This window comes from Castor canadensis, chromosome 3, assembly GCF_047511655.1.
Source record: "Castor canadensis chromosome 3, mCasCan1.hap1v2, whole genome shotgun sequence".
NCBI lineage: Eukaryota > Metazoa > Chordata > Mammalia > Rodentia > Castoridae > Castor > Castor canadensis.
Window position 1 is genome coordinate 195,923,356 of NC_133388.1, and position 24,351 is coordinate 195,947,706.

General features: G+C 40.3%; 1 protein-coding gene across 3 annotated transcripts in view; it reads right to left on the reverse strand.

Annotated features, from left to right (window-relative positions):
* The window catches only part of Trappc9 (trafficking protein particle complex subunit 9), a 541,325-nt gene that overhangs the window by 185,579 nt on the left and 331,395 nt on the right, over positions 1-24,351 (reverse strand). For all 3 annotated transcript variants that reach the window (XM_074069279.1, XM_074069278.1, XM_074069281.1), the window contains one exon: positions 515-625. In XM_074069279.1, the coding sequence (XP_073925380.1) occupies positions 515-625 (111 nt within the window). The remainder of the gene's footprint in view (positions 1-514; positions 626-24,351) is intronic.

Below are 24,351 nucleotides of genomic sequence, written 5' to 3' on the forward strand. Positions count from 1 at the left end.
ATTTCATATTCCGGTCAACAGGAGAGTTTCACTTGCTACACATTCTCAAGGAATTCACTGTTGTCTTTTGTATTCTGACCATTCTGATGAGTGTGGAGTGGCATTGTGGTTTGGATTTGCAGTCCCCCATTAACTATTAACTTTAACGTCAGCTATTTACTTAATAAATTATATCCTTAAAATAAGACAGAGTAAAATAAAGAAAGAGATGGACACACAGAGAGAGATCTGAAGCAAATATAGCAAAAAGCTTAAATCCACAACACAAGTATACTCTGAAGGTTTTTGCAATTAAAAATAAAGATTATTATTTTATCTATAATTCCACGTATTGGTGAATGCCACTAAAACCCAGGTTGGGCTTGGAGGCAAAGCCTCTTGGTGTGGGGAGAGACCCAGTTGGGTGGAGGGCAGGAGCCCATCCCAGGGTTCTGCATCTTTCTGGCCATACTAAGCTCTGGGCCTCAGAGACACACCACACCCTGGCCTTGCCCCACCTTCCCAGAACATTCACCGTTGGCACTCGCCAGCATGCAGGACAAGCTCCTCACTGCTCCTGGCGCTGACCGTCAGCTCGTGCTCCGTGGAGTTGAGGACATCCAGGAGAAGATGGCACCTCCGGGTACTGTGTGAAAAAACAAAAGGAAGTTTAGAATCCCTCCTTCTGCTACAGACGAACAACTTTGCCTTTCATCCTCTCCAAGGGTTTTCCACTATTTGAAGATGTGCAGAAGTGTGATTTATCAAAATGCCAAATGCCCCCAGACATGGGCTTACAACTTAGCCATGCCCTTTACAAACCAGTGGCCTTGGAAGGTAACTCAATTCTCTAACCTCAGCATGGGATGAGGTCTAGAACAGATGACTCTTTAGTAAGATCATCCAAATTTTGTATACAGAGTCACTCAATAAAGACTAGGTCTGATTCAGCTACCAGACCCTGTAGAAGATGCTGGGCACTGGAGGGTGAAGAAGCAGGTTCTAACTGTCCCACGATTTTCTGATGGGGGAATCCACCTCACTCCTCTTCAAGCTAGGCAGGTACTTAACACCCACCCAACCCCCCCACACACACCTTTGTTTGCTGCAGAGAGGGATAGTTAATATCCAAGTTTCTATTGCTCCTTGCAGCTGCGAGTAGTTGGTGTAGCAAACTTCTAGCCAAGAAGACACAGGCTTTGGAGACTTTCTACCCCAGATAAGACAATGCTGTGATGGTAGAGGCTTCTACCCTTCAACCTCCCTCCTCCCCTACCTTCTTCCCTAGGAGGTGCCTTGGGCTGAGCAATCCCACTCAGAGACAAGGATGACAAAACCACAGAATACAGATGGCTGGGCCAGGAGAAGCAGGAGAACCTGGGACATCCTTGGACAGCTATGGCAGCCCTACAATGCCTCCGCCCTCTAAACTGATTTAGCTACATGGGTGAAATATTTTTAAAAAGCCAACAACACATGCTTCATTTGTGTAGTCACTATTGTTAGGTTTCCATTACAGTTGAATGCTTGCCTAAAACAAATACAGTATTCCAAATACCCAGATCCCAGCAAACACATGACAGGGAATTGATAAACATTTGCAGAGCTACAGAACAGCCATGCTCATGACAGAAGCAGACAGAGAGGACAGCAACAGAGTACTGTCCTTGAAGGAGCAGGGTAAATCATTTGTTAGGGGGCAAGAGAGAGACTCAGAAACAAAGATCTATACTCTGGTCATTTCTAGCTTGGTGTGACTTCAAAACATGACCTTCCAAAGGGCATTTGATTTCTTGAGTGTTTTGTCCAAGAGGGAGGCAAGGATTTGCTGATTATTGGAAAAGCCAAGGCAAAGGAATGGAGGTAGGAGGGCAGACGTGCCAGGTTCCAAAGCTGCCTACACTTTGGTGCAGCCTCTTGCCAGTCCTGCCATGGCCACCTCACTTGCCCCAAGGGAGGGAAGTCCAAAAGAGGACCAACATTCTGGTGTGGTGCTCAAGTCTCCAGACTCAGAACTCAAGATGCTTCACACTCCCAGCAAATGGGGACCTGGGCTCCAAGGCCACCTCTGTCCTCTGCTTCCTCCCGAGAAGGGAACTGATGTGCAAGGTAGTGCAGGGGCACACTCAGAGCTCACACCCATCGATACACAAAGACTCAGATGCTGTTCAAGGGCCATGGGTATCTGAAACGTCAGTGCAGGCAGCTTTGGAACCTGGCATGACTGCCCTCCTACCTCCATTCCTTTGCCTTGGCTTTTCCAATAATCAGCAAATCCTTGCCTCCCTCTTGGACAAAACACATAAGAAATCAAATGCCCTTTGGAAGGTCATGCGTACGTGTGGCCTCTTGAGCGAGGAAGTCAGAGGCAAGTGTCACCATCGCCGGTCTGGTATAGACTTTGGTGTCGACATGGTGCTACACATCTTTAGGTGACAGGTTCACACAGCTGATTCTGGGTTTGGGGAGGGAGGAAGGAAGGGAGGGAGTATCTTCCCCAGAGGTTCCACACTTGGAAAATACTCATTAGTTCTGACAGTTGCCTACAAGAGGCCTCTTTACTCAGCTCACAGGAAAATGAGCTTCCGAGAATGAAGATCTGTTCTGCTTTGTCATAACTTCATGAAATCTTTAATCACAGCAAAATCGTTCATCAGAAATGGGAACTCGTAAAACATTTCTCAGAGGGGGGAACAGAAGTGATTTTTAAAACTCTGGAATAAAAGACTCAAATATATGTTGCTTTCACTCACAAAACACAGCACCTCAGAAACTGCACAGGAATGAGCAGCATGAATACACAACACAGCGTTGTCCTCATTGTTTCTCTGACTCACTGTTTGAGTGTGGGGGTGGCTGGATCTAGTGTTTCTATTCCTCCTGATTGTTGACATGATGATGTATTGGTGGGTCTCTGTTTTCTATCTGTTACTCATAAATTAATTCCCTTTCCGAGACTGCAAGAGCACTTTGTGCCCACCATAATACCATTTGCTCTGTGTATATTTCCACATCACTGTAGGTGCTTTCCCTTAGGCTTATGCTCCGTTTGAGCACAGAGTTTACTTTTAATTCTTGTTTGTTACTTCTTTTTGTTTGTCTGGATCCATCAAAGTCCAAGAAACCTTCCCAGAAGGACTGAGATCAGAGCAAACCTTTAAGGGCAGATAAAATTTGCCTGGCTTGGAAGAGAGAAGAGAGCAAAGGCCCAGTGCACTGAAGTGCACAGTCATTTGAGTTGGGGGCCAAGCTGAGTGAGGGGATCCAGCTGCCAGGTGGCACACAGGCCCACAGACAGCAGTGTATGAGGGGCAACCTCGGTGTGCTGTGCATGCACTGTTTTCTCTGTCCAGAATTGGGAGTTTATTCATGATTTCATTGAGCAGATATCTATTGAGCCCCTGCTATGTGTCAGTGGGATATGGAAGTGAATAAGAAAGATAGGGCCTCTGCTTTCACCCAGATTATACTGTGGTACAGAGAGGAAAGAGGTTTAAGAAAAAAAAATTAGTCCCTTATTGTAATTTAAAAAGAACAGGTTCAAAGTTGTTGAATAAAGCATTAAGTCATGCAAAATCAGTAGCATACCTATATATTCACCAAAAACAATTACAAGAAATTTTTAAGAAAATATTTAGTGACAATTTGGCTCACAATACACATACAGCAAGTATTACAAGTATCAAGATGTTTATGTAGAATACCACAGAGTTTCATGCAGTGATGATTAAGAAGACAAATAAGCACAGAGATGTAATAACCACAACGATGGGAACATATTTTTAAAGTCACCATTTACAAATTTACAAATTTCCTGGCTTTTAGAGTTTATGCTGAGAGATCTGATGTGATTCTTATGTGTTTACCTTTGTATGTGAGCCGGCATTTTTCTCTTGAAGCTTTCAGTATCCTTTCTTTGTTTTCTAGATTTGGCATTTTAGTTATGGTATGTCATGGGCTTGTTCTTTTCTGATCATGTCTATTGGGAGTTTGGAATATACACACTGGTGTCTATATTGTTACAAACATTTGGGGAATTTCCTGCTATGGTTTCATTGAATAGTTTTCCTATGCCTTTAGTTTGTATTTCATCTCCTTCTTCTACTCCATAAATTCTTAGGTTTGGTCTTCTGATCATGTTCTAGAGTTCTTGAATGTTGCATTCATGGGCATTAATTTGTTTAATGATTGTTTAATGCAATAGCTCCTCAATCTTGTCCTCCATCTCTGATATGCTTTCTTCTGTTTGATTCTGATAATACTATCCATTGTGGTTTGTATTTGATTTATTAAGATTTCTATTTCTAACATTTCAACTTGATTATTCTTCACAATTTCCATTTCCTTGCGAATTTCTCTTCCATGTTGCTGACTTCCTTGTCAAGGTCTTGGATTGATTTCCTAACTTCATATACCTGTTTATTGGAGTCTGCCTTAAGTTCTCTATCATTTTTAACAGTAGGCTTCTGAATTGTCTCTCTGACATTTTGGTCAATTCATTATCTGTGGATTCAGATGTTGAGTTGCTGAGGTGGAAGTCTGGAGGTCAGCCATTGCCTTGGTTTTTCATATTTAAATTTCTGCACATTGTTTTTTGCACATCTGTTGGTCTAATATTCCTTTTACTTCCTTGGGTGAGTACAGAACCTACTGTAGAAGTGAAGTAAACAATTCAGAAATAAATCAAATATTTGATTGTGTAAGGAACAATTGAAGCCCTAATCTGTCTTTCCAATAAGATTGTACGGGGGCAAAATTCTGATTTTAGAATGATCTGGGAGCTTAACACTGGTTGAAAGGTATAAGGATTGGAAATTGCGCATTGTGTGGGATGGGAGTGGAGAAGGGAAGGGGGAAAGTGGGAAGAAGCGGAAGGAGGTGTAAAAGACAGCAGTATGAGAGGGTTCTAGATATTAATAACTGGAAAATAGAGAATTAAAAAAAAGGAGAGAGACAGTCAAACAAGACAAATTGGCTAAGAGGAAATAAGCAAAGAACCAAGCAGGAGTAGCTATTCTCATATTAGACAAAACAGATTTTATGCAAAAAATCAGTCAAAAGAGATGAACAGGAACACTACATACTAATAAAGAGGACAATCCAGCAAGAAGATACAATAATTCTACATATATATGCACCGAACATGGGAGGCCCCATGTTCATAAAACAAACACTTCTGAGCTAAAGAACAGGTAGGACCAGATATAATAATTGTGGGCGATCGCAATACCCCACTCTCTTCAAAAGGACATCCAGACAAAAAAAATCAGCAAAGATATCCTAGAACTAAACAAAACCATGGATGAAATGGACTTAACAGACATTTATACAGTATTTCATTCTATGACTTTGAGTACACATTTTTCTCAGCAGACCATGGAACTTTTTCCAAAATAGCCACATCCTAGGTCATAAAGCAAACCCCAACAAATACAAAAACACTGAAATAATCCCTTGTATCCTAACAAACCATAATGGAATAAAATGAGAAAGCAATAACAAGCAAAACCACAAAACAATCAAACTCATGAAGATTATTGAACAATACACTTTTGATGATCATTGCGTCATTGAAGAAATCTGAAAAGAAATTAGGGAATTCCAAGATTCAAATGAAAATGAACACACAAGCTATCAGAACCTGTGGGACACAGCAAAGGCATCTTAAGCAGGAAGTTTATACCCATGAGGCCCCACATCAGAAAACGAGAGAGATCCCAGACAAATAATCTGTGATACATCTCAAATTCTTAGAAAAACAAGAGCAAGCCAACCCAAAAAGTAATACAGAGAAAGAGATTATGAAAATCTCAGCAGAAATTGATGAATTGAAGATTAAAAAAACAATACAAAGTATCAAGAAACCAAAGAGCTGGTTCTTAAAAAAAAAAAAAAAGATCAACAAACCTCTAGCTAAATTAACTAAAAGAAGAAAGGAGAAGACCCAAATTAATAAAATCAGAGATGAAAAAGGGAATATTACAACAGACACCAATGAAATTCAGACAATCATATGGGAATACTTTAAAAGCATATACTCATGCAAACTGTCAAATGAAGAAATAGATAAATTTCTTGACACATATGACAATTAAACAAAGAGGTCATTAGAAATTTAAGGAGATCGAGACAGTTATAAAGAACCTCCCAACAAAGAAAACCCAGGTCCTGATGATTCACTGCTGAATTCTACCAAGCCTTTAAAGAAGAACTAACACCAATGCTCCTCCTATTATTCTATAAGTACAACAGGAAGAAATACTACTGAACACATTCTACAAAGCCAGTTTACCCTAATACCAGAGTCAGGTGAAGACGCATCAAAAAAAGAAAGTTATAGGCCATTATCTTTAATGAACATAGATTCAAAAGTCCTCAATAAACTATGTGCTAACAGAATCCAACAACACATTAAAAAGATCATACACCATGATCAAGGAGGTTTCATTCCAGGGATGCAAGAATGGTACAACATTTGCAAATCAATAAATGCAGTACAACACATAAACACAATCAAGGATAAAACCACATCATCATATCAATAGATGCAGAAAAAGCCTTGGACAAGAGTCAACATCCTTTCATGATAAAAATCTGTAGAAACTAGGAATAGAGATACATTCCTCAACATTATAAAAGCTATATACAACAAACCTATAGCCAACATCATACTAAATGGAGAAAAACTGAAAGCATTCCTTCTAAAATCAGGGTCTTTAATCACCCCATTCTTATTCAGCATAGTGCTGGAATTCCTAGCCAGAGCAATCAGACAGAAGAAAGAAATACAAGGGATTCAAATAGGGAAAGAAGAAATAAAATTGCAAATGATATGCTCTTACACCTGAAAGACCCTAAAAATGCAACCAAAAAACTCTTAGAGCTCATAAACACTTTCAGCAAAGTAGCAGGATACAAAATCAATACATGAAAATCAGTCTGAAAAAGAAATCAGGAAAACAATACCATTCACAATACATTCAAAAAAATAAAATACCTAGGAATAAATTTAACAAAGGAGGTGACCGACCTATACAATGAAAATTATAAATCACTAAAGGAGAAAATCAATGAAGACATCAGAAGATAGAAGTATAGTCCACGCTCATGGATCAACAGAATCAATACTGTGAAAATGATTACACTATCAAAAGCAATCTATATGTTCAGTGCAATCCCTATCAAAATTCCAATTCCTCACTAAGATAGAAAAGTCAATGTTGAAGTTCATATGGAAGCACAAAAGACCTCAAATAGCCAAAGCAATCTGGAATTACAAAAGCAACATTGGAGAAATCACAATACCTAACTTCAAACTATATTACAGATTCATAGTAATAAAAGCAGCATGCCACTGACACAAAAACAGACATGAAGAGGAATGTCTTCATGGAATAGAAGACCCTGAAACAAACCCACCCAACTAAAGCCATCTGATTTTCAACAAAGGTGTCCAAAACATGCACTGTAGAAAAGACAGCCTCTTCAACAAGTGGTGCTGGGAAAACTGGATATCTACTTTCATCAGGCTGAAACTAGATCCCAGTCTCTCACCTGTACTAGCAGCAGTTCAAAGTTAATTATAGATCTTAATGTGAGATCTGAAATGGTGAAATTAATCTAGATCAAAATTTTTGGGTACCGGTAGTTCATACCAGTAATCCTAGCTACTCAGGAAGCACGGATCAGGAGGATCACAGTTTAAAGACTGGGAAAATAGTCCACTAGACCTTATCTCAAAAAAATCCATCACAAAAAAGGGCTGATGGAGTGGCTCAAGATGTAGGACCTGAGTTCAAGCCCCAGTACTGCAAAATAAGTAAGTAAATAAATAAATAAATAAGGAACACACTGTACCACATAGGCATAGGTAATAACTTAATGAATAGAATGCTAATAGTTCAGCAATTAAGAGAAAAAGGAATGACAAATGGGACTGTATGAAAGTAAACAGCTTCTGCACAGCAAAGGAAATGGTCACCGGACTGAAGAGAGAGCCTATAGAACAGGAGGAAACCTTTGCCTCTATACATCTGACAAGGGACTAATAACCAGAGTATAGAGGGAGCTCAAAACCCTAACCCCTCAAACTATCCACAACTCACTGAATAAATGAACTGAACAGACAATTCTCAAAAGAAGTACAAATGGCCAACAAATATATGAAGAAATTTTGCTCAACATCCCTGGCCATAAAGGAAACATGAATAAAAACTACACTGAGATTCCACATCACTCCAGTCAGAATGGCTCTCATCAATAACAAAACAACAACCAAAGCTGACAAGGATGTGGAGGAAAAGGAACACTTCTACACTGTTGAGGGAATGCAAATTAGCGCAACTGTCATGGAAAGCAATGTGGAAGTCCCTCAAAAAACTAAAAATAGACCTACCATATGATCCAGCAATACCACTGCTAGGCATATATCCAAAAGAATGTACTCCAGGATAAGATACAGCCACTTGTACACCCATGTTTATTGCAGCACTATTTACACCAATCAAGCTTTGAAAGCAGCCCAGATGTCCCACAACCAATAAATGGATTAAAAAAATGTGTGTATATATATATATATATATGTGTGTGTATATATATATATATATATATATATATATATAAATGTGTATATATATATATGAACAATGGAGTTTTATTTAGCCATAAAGAAGAATGAAATTATGTTCTTTGCAGGTAAATTAATAGAACTTCATGTTAAGCAAAGTAAGGTTCAAAAAGATAAAGTTTGCATATTTTCACTAATTTGTGGAAGCTAGACCTGTATATATATATATACCCATACACACACATATGTATAGTGAGAGAAGAGAAAAAGAGTATACTAGTGAGTCTGTCTGAGGAGACTACAGGAAGCCAGAGAGATAAAGAAAATGTCAGAGAATGAAAAACATTAAAACAGCACATCTATATATGAATATAATATAGTGCACTTACAGCAAGTTGTTGAATATTAGGGCAGCATGGTAACAGAAAATGAGTAAGCAATGGAGGAGGAATTAATTTGGTTAAAGCACGATATACATATATCATGTATATATACAGGCCTAAAGTACCAAGAAGCAACCCCCTTGGACTATCAATATACCCTTTAAAAAATGAAGAGCAGGAGGGGGAAAAAAAAAGTCTTTGCCAGGGGTGGATACCAGTGGGAGGTGGGTGGGCACAAGGAAAGGGGGAATGAGGGTGAATATGGTGAATGTATTTTGTATCGATATATGAAAATAGAAGAATAAAACCTTTGAAATTGTTCTAAGAGGAGGAAGAGGGAGAATGGTGGGCGGGGAATAAATCTAACTAAGATACATTGTAAGCACATACGTAAGTATCACAATGTATACCCCTGTACAACTATTTATATGCTAATAACATTTTTTAAATTTTGTTCAGAAAACACTTAAAAGTCAATTAGAAATAGTGTGTTAGCCCGAGTCCTACCCACAAAGCAGAGCCTGAGAAAAGGGGAAGAGAGCCCAGCATGAGGGGCCTGAGCAGTGGGGGAGGGGCCTGGGGCACCTGGGGCCCAATTTCCTAGTCCCTATGAGGCACTGCAAGAACTTTACTTCATAACTGAGCACTTGCATACAGAAGACGGGATAGTTTCTGCCCTCTCTGGTCAAGTTTCCCTCAGGAGGTCAGGTCTCACACTTCATGCTTACACCGTGCAGAGTGGGTACCCATGACCACACAATCCTGTAGCCTCAGGTAAGGCATTTAGAATAGTCCAGAAAGGAAGAGATGCTGAGCACTGATGAGGTGAGTGCTCTCCCATTACACCTGCATAAATCCCATTGCCATGGCAACGACTAGTGTGAAAAGTACACTGTGATATGCAGCAGGACACAAGACTCTGAAGATACAAATAGTTTTGAAAAATTAAATGCATCTCCTGAAAACATCAACAGAGATTTAAAAAATCACTACAGATTTGATGCAAAGGAAGATCTCCCTGAATAAATGGCATTTTATTTGAGACTCAAATGACAAGAAAGCAATCCTGAGAAGGGCTTGGAGGAGAGCTTTCCAGAGAGAATATGCAACTAATGCAAAAATCTTAAGGCACAGTGCGATCACAGTACAGAATGAGTGAAGAAGAGAGTGGCATAAGATTAATGACAGAGGAAAGGTCGAAGGAAAATATTGATTTTATTCTAAGCATGATGGGAAGCTATTTTGAGAGTTTTAAGCAGATGAGTGACATGAATTGGTTTGTGCAGGGGAAATGATGATGAGTTCCATTTCTAGAAAAGATGGTGTAAGCACAATCTACCCTTTCTCTCCTATTGACTTCAACTGAACGCTATCTGTAAATCATAGCTACAATGGATGGAGCCGAAGACGCAAAAAGTAAACCGTAGAGGGCAAGTTGGAGTAGGAGACCAGAAATCAAAGTTCTGACTTGGGAGTGAGTTCTATTTCCCTCCAATGTCCCTGACCCAAACTAAAATGCAGCCTGGAGCTGGAGCTCAGAGGTCTGCACCCGGAGTTCAGAGGTGGGCAGGAGCACAGCAGAAAGAGCCACAGAAGCATCCGTTGCTGGTTTGAGCAATGGGAAAAGTTCCATGAAGGGCTAGAGAGAGTAGGAGAATGCATGGTTTTCCATTCCCTTCTCTCACTGTCTTCCCAGCCCAGCCCCTAAGCAGCACCATGAGGCAGCTACAGTGCCATCATAGCAGTCAGGGCTGCACAGGCACACGCCACTCCAGGCCCAGGAGCCAAGGTCCCCAAGCCACAATGCCACCTCTCCATCACATTCATCATCTTCTTAGTGCCAATGGCCAATTGGTCCCACACAAGACACACAGAGGGGGAAATGAAAGCTGGCTGTGTAGCACGCACATGGAATTAAGAGATTTGGGGTAGGAGAGGGATTAACAGTGCAGTCTGAAGAAGCTATGCATGAACTACTGGACTTGCAGAGGGCACTACACAGGATCAGACTAACAAACCAGGGGCTGGCTCCCTCAGCTCTGGGGAAGCAAACCTGGGGGTCAAACAGCTGGGCTGATACACAGAGCACCACAAATGCTTTGAAACTGCATTCTGTGAAAAAAAAAAAAAACAGAAAGAAACAAAACCCTGTAGACTACTGCTAAAACAAAAATTTAACATTCTCCCCAGGATTCAAACAAAACCCCAATGTCTCATAACATTAAATTCAATATCCAAAATACCATCGAAAACAACTCAGCACAGGAAAATATCAACTCCCAAAGGAAAAGAAAATCAACAGACAAAAGCCTCAAGATGACTTGTACAAAAAAGACTTTAAACAGAGTCCAGGAAGTGCAAGTGGACACACCTGAGACAAATGAAGAGAGAAAATCTTCAAGGAAAGAAAAAAGCATACAGAAGAATCAGAGAGCAATGCTTAAAAAGACACTGAACAGAAACATTCATGGGAGGGTGAGTCATCTGAGTAACTGAGAGGACAAGGAGCCGGAAAGGACACAATGACACATAGTACCACTGACCACCTGGGGCTGACTGGCACACACAACTCCCACCCAACATGGCCGAGCACTCACATCCCCCAAGAGGACACACACTTGCCAGCAACCACATGCTAGGCAGAAAAAAACTTCTAATAATTCTAAAAAAACCAGGAGCCATACAAAGTATATGTTGAGACTACAAAGAAACCAAACTAGTAAATTTGAATCTAGATTAACAAATCTTCCAATAGAAACAGGAGAAGGGAAAAAATTGGAAAAAATAATCTCATGCATCAAAAAACATTACTGAAAATTATGTATATCACACAAAATTCAGAAACAAAGAAGAAAAAATAGCATGCAGCTTTTGAAGAAATAATGGCTGAAAACCCTTCCCAAATTTGGCAAAAGACAAACAGATCCGGGAAGCTCAGCAAACTCAAAACAGTGCAAATAAAAGTAAATCCTTGCTTAGAAGCATCATTGTGAAGCGCAGAGAGCGACAGGAAAGAAGCAATCGGAAAGCTGTTGGGGCCAAAAACGCACTTCGTGCAACGGAAACAGTGACTTTCCAAAGGAAAGATGTCACACCATAGACCAGGAAGGAAGAAGAAGTGAAACTCTTTTAAGGTGTGGAAAGTGAAGACATGTCAACAAAGTCTACATGCAGTGGAAATGTCCTCCAGGAATGAAGAAGCATTGAAGACTTCTCAGATGAAGAAAACAAGCAAGTCACTCCCCAGCACACCCTTCAGAGAAAAGGGCAGTGATTCTGCAAGGTCCCTGGAATGTGAGGAAGACAAGAGAGCAACAAAATGGCAAGAATCCAGCTAAAGATAACTTCTTATTCAGTTACTTAAACAGTGTCTCATGATTAAAAGTATAAGCCAGAGTCCACATCAGAGCAGGAGAAACTAGCAGCAATAGACAGGGGCATTATATATTGAAGAAAGCATTAATTCACTGAGAATACACAATGATTTTTTAAAAATTTTTATTTTATTCATATGTGCATACATTGTTTCGGTCATTTCTCCCCCCTTCTCCCCGCCCTCTCCCTTACCCCCCCGCCCCCACTTCCTGCCTTACCCTCCCTTACCCTTCACTACCAGGCAGAAACTATTTTGCCCTTATCTCTAATTTTGTTGAAGAGAGAGTATAAGCAATAATAGGAAGAACCAAGGGTTTTTACTAGTTGAGATAAGGATAGCTATACAGGGAGTTGACTCACATTGATTTCCTGTGCGTGGGTGTTACCTTCTAGGTTAATTCTTCTTCATCTAACCTTTTCTCTAGTTCCTGGTCCCCTTCTCCTATTGGCCTCAGTCGCTTTAAAGTATCTGCTTTAGTTTCTCTGCGTTGAGGGCAACAAATGCTAGCTAGTTTTTTAGGTGTCTTACCTATCTTCACCCCTCCCTTGTGTGCTCTCGCTTTTATCATGTGCTCAAAGTCCAATCCCCTTGTTGTGTTTGCCCTTGATCTAATGTCCGCATATGAGGGAGAACATATTATTTTTGGTCTTTTGGGCCAGGCTGACCTCACTCAGAATGATGTTCTCCAACTCCATCCATTTACCAGCGAATGATAACATTTCGTTCTTCTTCATGGCTGCATAAAATTCCATTGTGTATAGATACCACATTTTCTTAATCCATTCGTCAGTGGTGGAGCATCTTGGCTGTTTCCATAACTTGGCTATTGTGAATAGTGCCGCAATAAACATGGGTGTGCAGGTGCCTCTGGAGTAACCTGTGTCACAGTCTTTTGGGTCTATCCCCAAGAGTGGTATTGCTGAATCAAGTGGTAGATCAATGTTTAGCTTTTTAAGTAGCCTCCAATTTTTTCCCAGAGTGGTTGTACTACTTTACATTCCTACCAGCAGAGAATACACAATAATTCTTAATGTGTGTGCTCTTAACTCTAGAGTTTCAAATTCATAATGGAAAACAGAGAACTCAAAAGATAAATGGACAAAGAAATAATCACGGCTGGTGACTGCAACATGCTTTTTGTAGTAATTGCTAGAACACACAGACACAAAATCAATAAGAATAAGGAGACATAACCACGTGCATCTGGTTGACATTTACTGAAATCTCCACCCAACAAATACACAGCACACATACCTACCTCTCAAGTGCACAGCAAGCCACCAGGACAGACCAGGTCCTAAGCCATAGGAAAGAAAACCTCTATCACACCTAAAAGAGTACAAGCATACAAGGATGCTCCTAGACCAAGGCACCATTAACCCGAAGTAAGGAAATAAACCAATACACTTCAAAAGAAGCCCCTGGTCAAAGAATAAATCCAAACATAGACTATAAAAACATTTGGAGTCAAAATAATACAATACAATCAATACACACTTCACAAAATGAAGGACAGGAAGGAAAAACAGGTCCTGTTCAGGGGTAGGTACCAACAGGAGGGGGAGTGTAAAAGGAGAGGACGAAGGAGAGTGGACATGACTAATGTACTTCATATTCTTGCGTGGATACAGAACAATGACACCTGCTGACACTGTTCTAAGAAGAGAGTAGAGAAAAGGATGAGGGAGAATGATGAAGGAGTGAATCAAATTAAGACACATTGCAAGCACATACGGAAATATCACAATAAAATTCCCCTCAACAACTAATGTGCTAATACAAATGTCAAAAGAAAACCTAAAGTACAAAATATCAGAAGCATTAGAATGGAACTAAAGCAGAGCTTAGAGGAAAAGGGTTAGCATTTACTATTTCAATAGAAGAGAGGGTTTCAAGGCAGTAAGACAAAGCCTCAAAGCTAGCATAGGAGGGGATAGAGAGCAGAAGTCAAAGAAAATGAAAGCAGGGGAACAGAGACCAACAAACTAAAACCCATTTTTAAAAAATCAATATAGTTGATTAAAAATTTAGCTATAAGGACAAAGGGTGTGGGAGGGAGATCACAACAATGACCAATATCATGAACAAAGGAAAGAATACCACTTTAGCTACCAAATATAGAAACATAATAAGGAAATAATACAAAGAGCTCTCATCACAAAATATGACAATTTATTACCAAAATCCATCCAAGAAAATAATAAGTAAACTGCAAAGTCTTATACTCATTAAATAAATTGAATTTTTTTTATTTTTAAATCTCTGAAAAAGAAATCTCAAGGCCCAGATCATTTTCTGATGAATACTATCAAATAGTTCAAAATTAAATAATACTATGCAATTTCTTTGAGGTAGTATGATGTATTATTCAGTCATAAAGAAGAATGGAATTAATGGTGTTTGCAGTTAAGTGGATGGAACTAGAGATCATCATGTTAAGCAAAGTAAGCCAGATTCAGAAGGATAAAGGTCACATGTTCTATCTCATATGCAGAACCTAGACCTGCCTGTAGATACAGATATACAAAAACATGACTATAATCAAGACTGTCTAGGGGGATAAGGGAGAGGGGTAAAAGGGAAAGGGAATAATGGGGGTAGGGACAATGCCAAAATACATTGTGTCCATGTATGAAGGTGGCACAAGACAACTCACCAAAGCTCTTGAAAAATAAGGCGTGGAAGGATAAGGAAAAGAGAGAATAGAGGTTAGTCTGATCAATGTGTAATATAAACATGTGTGAAACACCATGGTGTAACACCTTTGCACATTTAATATACACTAATAAAAAATGCTTATAAAAAAGACACTTAAAGAGATTAAAAGGATATTTACAAATTACAGACCAGACAAAGGGTGAATTTTGAAAACAATTAAAATTGGACAAAAAGACTTTAAAAGCCTTCACTAGAAGGCTGCAAGGACAGCCAGAAAAGCATATCCAGAGATGGTCAGTATCATTCACTACAAGGGAGATGCAATTTAAACCATGATAAGATACCACCACAAACCTATTTAAATGGCTAAAATTTAAACAGAACAAAACCAGACCTTGCCCCATGCTGATAGGCAAACAGAGCAAAGAGAACACTTAAACACTGTCAGCAGGAGTGGAGAATGGCACTGCCAACAGGGAAGGGATGACAGTTTCTTATGAGGTTAAATAATTAAAAACACACTGACCAAACAATCCAGAAATCCCTCTCATACATATTTACCTTAGAGACATGAGAATTCACATTCCCAAAAAGATCACTGTGTTCACAGTCACAAGAGCAGCCAATGTCCTTCAACTGAAGAAGGGCCCGCAAACAGAGCACAATACAATGCAACGCCACTGCAGTAAAGAGGCCTGACGTTCCCAGCCACACGGACAGATGCGAAAACCACAATGTGGAGTGAAAGCATCACTGAAAAAGCAACACATGGCATGGCTGCACGCCTGCGACACTCGGCGATACTGGACTAGATAGTGGTAGCCAAGGGCCACCAGAACAGTTGCAGGGTATAAGACAAAAGGGCAAGAGGACGAAGTTCTTCAGGTCATCCTGACTGAGGCAGATATATGGCTCTACACGTATGTCAACTAGATCAATTTTACTGCATGCTAGTTTAAAAAATTAATTAATGGGGTTAAAAAACAAACACCATATGAATACAAAGGGCTACAGTGCACAAAGTTTACCCCAATGCCAGTTTGAGGGCTTAGTGGCTGTGACACTGCAAGAAAGCCATTCGGTTTCTCTGAGTCTCAGTTTCCCCAGCATCCCAACAGGGATCAGAATGCCTGTGCTACAGAATGATTAGGAGGTCCACTGGGAAAAGAAAGTGACTGTGGTTTGTGAGAGCAGAAGCCAGAGTAGAACCCCATGCAGACTGGAAGGCAGAGATTATCGTCCCCTGGCTGCCATCAACGGAGCAGCAAAACCTGCCAGCTGATTCCGCAGTACTGATGGAGGGAAAAATCAGTGCAAGAACCTCACATGCCCAGGACTGCGTTCACCTGAGAGCCATGTTTCATGACAAGAAGTGGAATGGGGCTCCTGAGCTTGGTCAGGATCTCTGAGGCCTACCTAGGCCAAAAGATTGATGTTCTGACAGTGCCAGGAGTGTGGTAAAACCAGGGAACGTGAACTGAAATAGGTGTCCTGTTTGCTCTGATTATTTTGGAGTTAAGGTCTTGCTTTTTGCCCAGGCCAGCCTGGACCACAATCCTCCTGTTTACACTCCCTGTAATCACTGGGATGACAGGCGTGTGCCACAATGCCCTGCTTTTTTATGCTGAGATGCGGAACTCAAAAACTTTGCTCCAGGCTTGCCCTGAAACATGAGCCTCCTGATCTCAATGTCCCAAGTAGCTAGGATTACAGGTGTGACCACTGGTACCCAGCTTTTAAATACTGTTTTTAAATTTTCCCCTTAAGAGAAATATTTGAAAAGGCAATAATCAAAATGACTGATAATCACAATAAGTAATATTAGCAAGGATGTGCAGAAACAGAAATGTCAGAAGACTCAAACACAATCACCAGGCAATCCCTTCAATGTTTAAACACAGGCTTACCATGTGATCCAGCAATGCCTCTCCTGGGTTAACAGTAGCAACTTAAGCACACATCCATACAGACTTGTTTGTGAGTGTTCATGACAGCATTATTTATCACACCCAAAAAGTGGGATGAACAAATGTTCACAGCTAGTGAAGGGGCAAACAAAATGGGACTGTCGATGCAGTGGAATATCATCCAGCAGTTAACAGCGATGTTCTGATACCTCATTGTGGGTAAACCTTGAAAACCAAAAAGCCAGTCAAATATTATTTGATTCCATTTACATGAAACATATAGAATAAGCAAATTTATAGAGACAGAAAGAAGATTAATGGTTCCCTGGAGATGGGAAGGAGAGGGGAGGAACAGGGAACACCAGTACTGGGTAGAGGGTTTCTTTGAATGATGAAAAGATCTTAAATTAGATTGTACTGGTGGTTGAACCACTCTGTGAATATATTGAAAGAATAATTGTACAACTTATATTGAGTAAATTATACAGTTATACAAATTATATTTCAATAAAGGTTTTTTTTGAGACAGGATCTCATTATGTATCCCAGGCTGGCCTTGAACTCACAGTCCTCCTGCCTCAGCCTCCTGAGTGCTGGGATTACAGGTGTGCCCCACCATGCCTGGTTGCAAAAAAAACCCAAACAAAACTATTTTAAAAGAAATGAACCATTTGAGATCCTGAATGCAGAGAAAGTACAAGTGCCCAGGAGGTGCTGGAGTTCAGATGCAGATGCTTAGGACTTAATCACATTACCACGGTAGCTCTCAGCCAACGAACATGCAGTCCCACAGTGGTTTTGATGGACACACTGTTGAAACTCTGCTAAGCTGCCTAATTTGTACCCACGACGGGCCACTGGTTAGAGCAAAGGGCCATGAAGAGCACACACTAATGAGAGACACAAAAAATGGCTCTGCAATTGTGCCTCTGGCTGGCTGTCACCAGGTCTGCCAGTTGTGCTAATCTAATCACAATTCATTTGTAATGCATAAAAAACAATGTTGAAAACATGACATACAATGATGACTATATCCAATTTGGCTTTTCATTTCTGGGAATGAAACAATCCAATTCATAAGAAAATATTTGGAAATACATACTTACAAGTGACAACTTGAAATATGCTTCATGTGTCATTGTTTGGAAATTAAACTCTAAAATGATTAAACAAATAAACCAGTAGAACTTTAAAAAAGTGAAATGCAAGAATTCTGAAAAGACATTCCAAAAGAAACTGACCAATTTTGGATGCAGAATAATCTACCTGTCAACATACACTCAATCCCCAAACAAAAAGGACAGGGGCATGCTTCATCCATCTGTTTGAGTCAAACTCTCAATTGTAATACTCTGCTAGCTATAATACTTGCTAAGCAGAAAAGACTTCAATCTGTTTTTAAATTACATTAACAGCATTTTTAATGAACATTAACATATAACTTTTAATAATATATCAATTAGAAATAAAATATGGATCACTTAATAATTTAGCAATATGTACCAGTAAGAGACAGAACAGGTGCCTTCAAGATATACCTATGAGGGCTGCAGAATGACCCAGTGGTAGAGTGCCTGCCTAACAAATATGAGGCTCTGAGTTCAAACCCCAGTACCACCAAAAAAAAAAAAAAAAGAAGAAAGAAAAGATAACCTATGAGCAAAGACAGAAAAATGTGAGGCAGTGAGGCAGTTACCCTTAGGAGGATCTCATCTACTTGACACCTAGAGCCAGGAAGTGCTAACTAGAGTCAATGTCAACCCCTACAGGTGGTCTACCTGATCCTGCTCATGGCAGGCTGAGCCCTGGCGCCTGGCCTGTGCAGGTCTACAATGCTCATAACGGGAAAGGGGACAAAGGTCATGCTTATCCCTTCAGAGGATCCATGCCAACAAGTGAGGGGTAGAGTGAAGCAAACACACCATGGTTAAGTGCCTGTCTAACCCAAGAGCCTATGAAGGGACTGAGTAGAGCAGGCAGTTCCAGGATGGGGTGGGTGTCATGTGTGGTTGCAGTACTAGTTCACACAAGTCTTCCAGCCTCACTCACAAAAGCACCCTTGGGTTTTCCATGGGCGCCTTCAACAGCCTCCCATGATGGTGACCATTGGAAAGAGGGTGGAGCCAACTTACTTGCCAGGCTGTCTCTGCAACTCGCCTAGAATCCTGTCATAGAGTGCTCTTCCTGACAATTCTGGAGCATGAAGTAGCCATTTATGGCTGTCTGAATTATAAAATCTCCCATGAGAGAAGAGGACAACCCGCCCCTCTGCTTTCCCCTTCACTTATACTGCAGGGACACCAGTGCCACATGTGGTCACCAGAGCAACAACTCCTTGCAGTCGCATTCACTTTGCTGCCAGTCGCCTCCTGGCCCTCCACACCTGTCCATGTCTGACTTCTCATTATAAACACACAGTGCTTTTCAAAGAATGGAACGCTGATCATATTTAAAAATACCACCAAGGGGTCTTAATCTGGCACTTAAAATAATTCCTTTCGGTATTTATTTTCTAAATATTCCAGCCATATACCTGAATGCGCCACATCCCAGGAAGGAAGGCTAGGTTTAAGGAGCATAGAATTTCTCTGTGTATCTTTTCTCCCCCCAACTTCCAGTGAATCTGGAATTATTTCAAAATAAAAAAACCTGGTATGGGTCTGAATTGAACCAACAGGATTTAAAACCACTGCTATGTTCAGGATGTGAGGAGAAGAGGAAGAAAGAAGTTCTGTGCTTATTTCCTAGGCTCAGACGCATGGGGGGATTAGAAGGGGTTCTCTCTGCAGAAATGTACTTATATTGCCCTTAATATTTCAGCAAAGCATCAACAGAACCCCACTTCCACTGCAGATCAGCCAACTGATATGGTAGTACCATTACTGTTGCCAACACAGAGCTCCCGTTATAAGAACCCAGGACACTGTTGCAGTATCTCAGAAAAATGGGCAGCAGCTCCATTCATCATGTATGTAAGAAGTGCGATGAGCAACCAGCAGGAAAAAAAGTATGTGTGTGACCACAACAAGGTAAATGGAGAAAGCGCTTTATACTCTGTATTGCTAAATTGGCAAAAGATTTTAGAATCTGTTTCTCCTCCAGTCTTCCCTTACACTGCCATATCTCCTATGTAAGAGCAATTCTTCACCCATGCACTGTTCTCTCAAAGTATGTCTATGACCAAGCACTTGTCATGGCCTCCACCTGCCACCCCAGGGTGGTCACGGCAGCCCCCTGGCAGCCCTTGCTTCTGCCCTTGCTCCCCCCGCAACTGTTTTTCTGCATGGTACTCATCACATAGTGCATGCACATTTGTTGCCTACACTGAGGCAAATGCCCCTGAATATTTACACTTATTTCCTGTCTCTCGGTGTTGAAATATGAACTCTCTGAGCTTGAACGCTACTCATCCCTGTGGGTTGAGTTATCTCAGACAGGTTGAGTGTCTGCGCTTTGACACAGAATATGCTGAAAATGTATTTAATCCAAGAAGGAATGAAGGGCGTAAGAAAGTGCACACATGCACCATACATGAAAAAATGAAGCCCCAGTGCTCACCTATCTACGTGTGTCAGGGGCTACATTAGACCGTTCATAGGCAACTCCTACACATGGAGTTTTAGGATCAATGTTGTCTCCATTTCAAGATGAAAGAAAAATGGTACCTGAAGAAATCTAAAAGCTTTGCTCAAGCCCACAGAACAAATAAGCTGTAGAGTCAAAATGTGAAATCAGATATGGGCACATTTGTTTCTAAATCTTGTTACTCAGTAGAATTCTAAATTCTTATTAAATTTAAAACCAATTTAATAAAAAATATAGCAACTTAATAAAGATCTACCATGATAAAGAGTCTCCCTTAAAAGGGCCTTTATTACATATTGTAAGCACATGCTCCCTACAGGGTTCAGCTGGCCCTACCCTGCAGGGGAAAATGGAATTTTTCTAAATGACTGAGGGCAAGCATGATGGTGTCTCAAGAGGTATGGTTTCTATCAATAATGCAATACCTGTTACGCCCTATGCCCTCCTCTGAGGAGTGTATTTTCCAATAGCTCAGAGCAGAAATGTCTAAGATTGGATCATTTATTATAACTGGCTGGAAAGAAATTGCTCCTCAGGAGAGAGAGAAGCATGGTGTTCGGACAAGGACAGCATGGCCTGACCATCCCTAAGAGCATTACCAGGCAGCTCTGGGAAAGATTTGAACCTCAGCAGTAATGGATCTTCCAAAGAAAAAGTCAGCTGAGACCTATGTATACCCCAGAGAAAGAATGATAAAAAGAGAGAGAGAGAGAGAATTCCACCCCACATCTCTATTGTGCTATGGCATTTAGGAAAAATGTACTCCACTGTTGTTCAATTTGATTCTCTTAGAACCCTGACAAAGTAAACACAGAAAAGATGATCCCTGTGGTAGAGATCAAGAGGTTGAAACTAGGAGAGACAAAGCTACAGTCTTTCACGAAGTCTGTAGCAGCATAAAGGAATCAGAGCCCAGGTCTGTGGATGTCCAGTTCCTACAAATGTGTCTAAAAGCCTCAGCCTGGTGCAAAGAAGCCCTAGCTCAGGCACATAGACACTCCCTGGAATACAGAGGATTTCTCCTTCACCTTTCCCTTTTAGAGTACTACAGCTTAAAAAATTGACAATAAGAAAAACTGCAAAAATTATCAATACTAAGAAGGAGAGCAGACACACAGACCATTTCAGGAGCAGATAACCTATATTCATTTTTTTATTGCATCCCAGAATCTATACGTCTATTTGTGACATACATTTGTCTATTTGTGCCATATATTTGTGACATATATTTGGCTTCTGTTGGCACTACACTCAGCTCAAATATCCATGTAGGCTCAAACTGACATGTATGTGATTATATAGTTGTGCACACTGCAATGGCCTGGAAGTCAGGATGTCGAGATGCTGGACTGTCACAAGCAAGCTAGCTGTATGAACCTAGGCAATTCAATCACCCTCCAGGGGCCTCATCTGTAATGCAAACATGTTGAAACAGCCCATCTCTGGGCTGTATATAATCTAACACAGCAGGATTCTAACAGAACACTCTTCACCTGAGAGCAAAAAGAAAAACAATGAATTTGTACTGCACTGGCCACATTGCTTCAGTAACTGTGAATGCTCAGTACACAAAACACATGTTAATTCTGTAATCTCTAGGAAAACAGAACATCAGCCTGACTCCAGGTTTTGCAGAATGCAAAGTCTACATGGAATCAGAAACACAGTGCTCTTCCCCACGACTCCCTTGGGCTGGGTGGGGAAATCCTACTTATTCCTGGAGAGTTAATGTGATGTTTGACTTCCTGTGGTCTCTGTCCTGACTTCTCAAGTAAAAATTAGGTGCTCTCTTCAGTTGTATAAATAGCTTTATATTAAAGCATTAAAAAATTTAAAACAAGGCATAATTTACATGCAATGAAAGACACAAATCAACACTATACAGACTGATGAGTTTTAACACTGGGTCACAACCCTGGAACCCACACCCCTACCAAGACCTCATCAAGGTAGAAAGCCTTGTTTCCTTCTAGGTGACCAACTGTCCTGGTCTGCCCAAGACTGAGGGCTTTTGCAGAGTGAAGAAGCCTCAGGGCTAAAGTCTAGAAAATCCCAGGCAAACCAGATTAGTTTGTAACCCTGACTCCTTCCCAATCAGTCCCTGTCCAACCCACCTTAACCCACAGTCAACCCTGATCATGTGGCTTTACCCATAAAGGGGGTTTTACTGTTTTAGACATCTGAGTAAATGGAGAGACTAAGCGTGTTCTTCTGGAATGAGATTTCTTCAGCCAGCATCATGCCGGTTCCTGTCCCAGGAGTTATTTCCAAGTAGTTTCCCTGTATGGATGTACTACAAGTTATTTTATTTAAGCACTCGCCTGCTTCCACGCTGGAGGTAGTAAGAATGAAGCTGTTAGGAAGATTCTTATAGGAGTCATTTTGTGGACATAGATTTATATTCTCTTGAATAAACTTCTAGAAATTAAATTGCTACATTTCTCTGGGTAGGACAGCCAAAAACAACAACCTTAGTTGTTATAGAAAAGAGTGATCAGACTCACCGCTGATGTGTGACATTACTGTGGGGTTTCTGCATGTTGCCTTTCTCAAACTGAGGAATTCTCTTCTAACCCTAGTTTATGGAGTGTCTAGTTCAGTAAGTGTTGAATTTTGTCAAACTGTTCTGCAACCAACTTGATTATTTCTCACTTATTTTGCTAATATGGTAAATTCCAATGACTGGTTTTCCAATGGTAAAACAAAACCACAACAAAACACCTTATACTTCTGAGTTGAGCATGGATGGTTTTGCTATATTATGCATGCCTTTCACACACTGCTGAAGAGGACTTGACTAATATTGTGTTTTCCTAGTTTTAATTTGCACACATGAAGCTGCTGTAATAAAGTTTTCTTTTCCTGTGATGTTTCTGTGTGGGTTTGACAGAAATGTAATGCTAGCATCATGAAATTGTTGAGAAGGATTCCTCCTTGCTTGTTTATTCACCTTCTTTTAGGCTGTTTTTGTTTTTTCATTTTGTTTTGCTTTTTGAGACAGTCTCACCACATAGCCAACCAAGATGATCTTGACCTCTTGATCTCCTGCCTCCTGTGTGCTAAGATTACAGACAAGCACCATCATGCTGGCTTAAAAGAGTTTGTAAAGGTGATATGATTTTTTTCTTAAAATCATGATGTACTTGACAGTAAAGCCATCTGGGCCTACAGTTTGTATCATGGGAAGATTTTAATTAAGATCTTAAATTCTTTAATTCATGTCTGACAATTCATGTGCTCAGCTTCTTCTTGTGTCAGTTTTAGTACTCTGTCTCTTTCAAAACTTTGGTTTATTTCATCTGCGTTGTCAAATTTATTGTAATACAATTTTTCACAATATCCTCTTGTTATACTTTCAACCACAGCAGAACCCACAGGAATGTAACCTCTTTCATTCCACTTTTGGTAATTTGTGTTTTCTCATGTTTTCCTGATTTTCCTGGTTACAATTTATTAATTTATCATTAACCATCTGAAAGAGCCTACTGCCAGTCTCTGTTTCATTGATACCTGCTCTTCTCTCCATAATCTCGTCTGTTTGCTCTGGGCATAGCTTGCTCTATTTTACCTAAAATCAGTGACAGAAGCTATGTCACTGATTTTACACCACTCAGATTCTCTGATACAAGCATTTAAGTAGAGTTGGCTAACAGAACTACCTAAGCTTGCTACAGTTTTCCTGGTCTGGGTGTGTGCATGTGTGTGTGTGTGTGTGTGTGCATGTGTGTGTGTGTGTGTTATTCTATCTACTTTTTCTATCAAATACTTGAAAGAAAGATGTTGAATTATCGAATTATAATGTTCATTTGTCTATTTTTTCCTTTAGCATATCAGCTTCATTTTGAACTTATTTTTTAAATACATTTGTTTTTAGGACCCTCAATAACTTGATCCTTC